Source organism: Buceros rhinoceros, unplaced genomic scaffold (genome assembly GCF_000710305.1).
Source record: "Buceros rhinoceros silvestris isolate BGI_N320 unplaced genomic scaffold, ASM71030v1 scaffold11076, whole genome shotgun sequence".
NCBI classification, from domain to species: Eukaryota; Metazoa; Chordata; class Aves; order Bucerotiformes; family Bucerotidae; genus Buceros; species Buceros rhinoceros.
Genome location: NW_010416952.1, coordinates 1,608 through 2,035, shown reverse-complemented (window position 1 = coordinate 2,035; position 428 = coordinate 1,608). Strand labels below are relative to the sequence as shown.

General features: G+C 56.8%; 1 protein-coding gene across 1 annotated transcript in view; it reads right to left on the bottom strand.

The window, feature by feature from the left end:
- Positions 1–428, bottom strand: part of LOC104495074 (olfactory receptor 14C36-like) — a 1,386-nt gene that overhangs the window by 686 nt on the left and 272 nt on the right. Inside the window, exons 2-3 of the mRNA XM_010137995.1 lie at positions 289–428; positions 31–128 (exon numbers count right to left, since the gene is read on the bottom strand). The exon at positions 289–428 is cut by the window's right edge and continues 1 nt beyond it. Of these exons, the coding sequence (XP_010136297.1) occupies positions 31–128; positions 289–428 (238 nt within the window). The remainder of the gene's footprint in view (positions 1–30; positions 129–288) is intronic.

Genomic DNA, 428 nt, shown 5'->3' with positions numbered 1-428 from the left:
TGGACCCAAGCTCGTGTCCCCAGCAGGGTTCCGTAGTGCAGGGGCTTGCAGATGGCAACGTAGCGGTCGTAGGCCACGACGGTGAGGAGAGAAACCTCTGCTGAAATGAAAGTGACAATCAGAAAGACCTGTGCAGCATATCCTGGGTCAGAGATGTCCCTGGTGTCCCACAGGGAATTGGCCATGGCTTTGGGGACAGTGGTGGAGATGGAGGCCAGGTCGAGGAGGATAGGCCACGACGGTGAGGAGAGAAACCTCTGCTGAAATGAAAGTGACAATCAGAAAGACCTGTGCAGCATATCCTGGGTCAGAGATGTCCCTGGTGTCCCACAGGGAATTGGCCATGGCTTTGGGGACAGTGGTGGAGATGGAGGCCAGGTCGAGGAGGACGAGGTTGAGGAGGAAGAAGTACATGGGGGTGTGGAGGG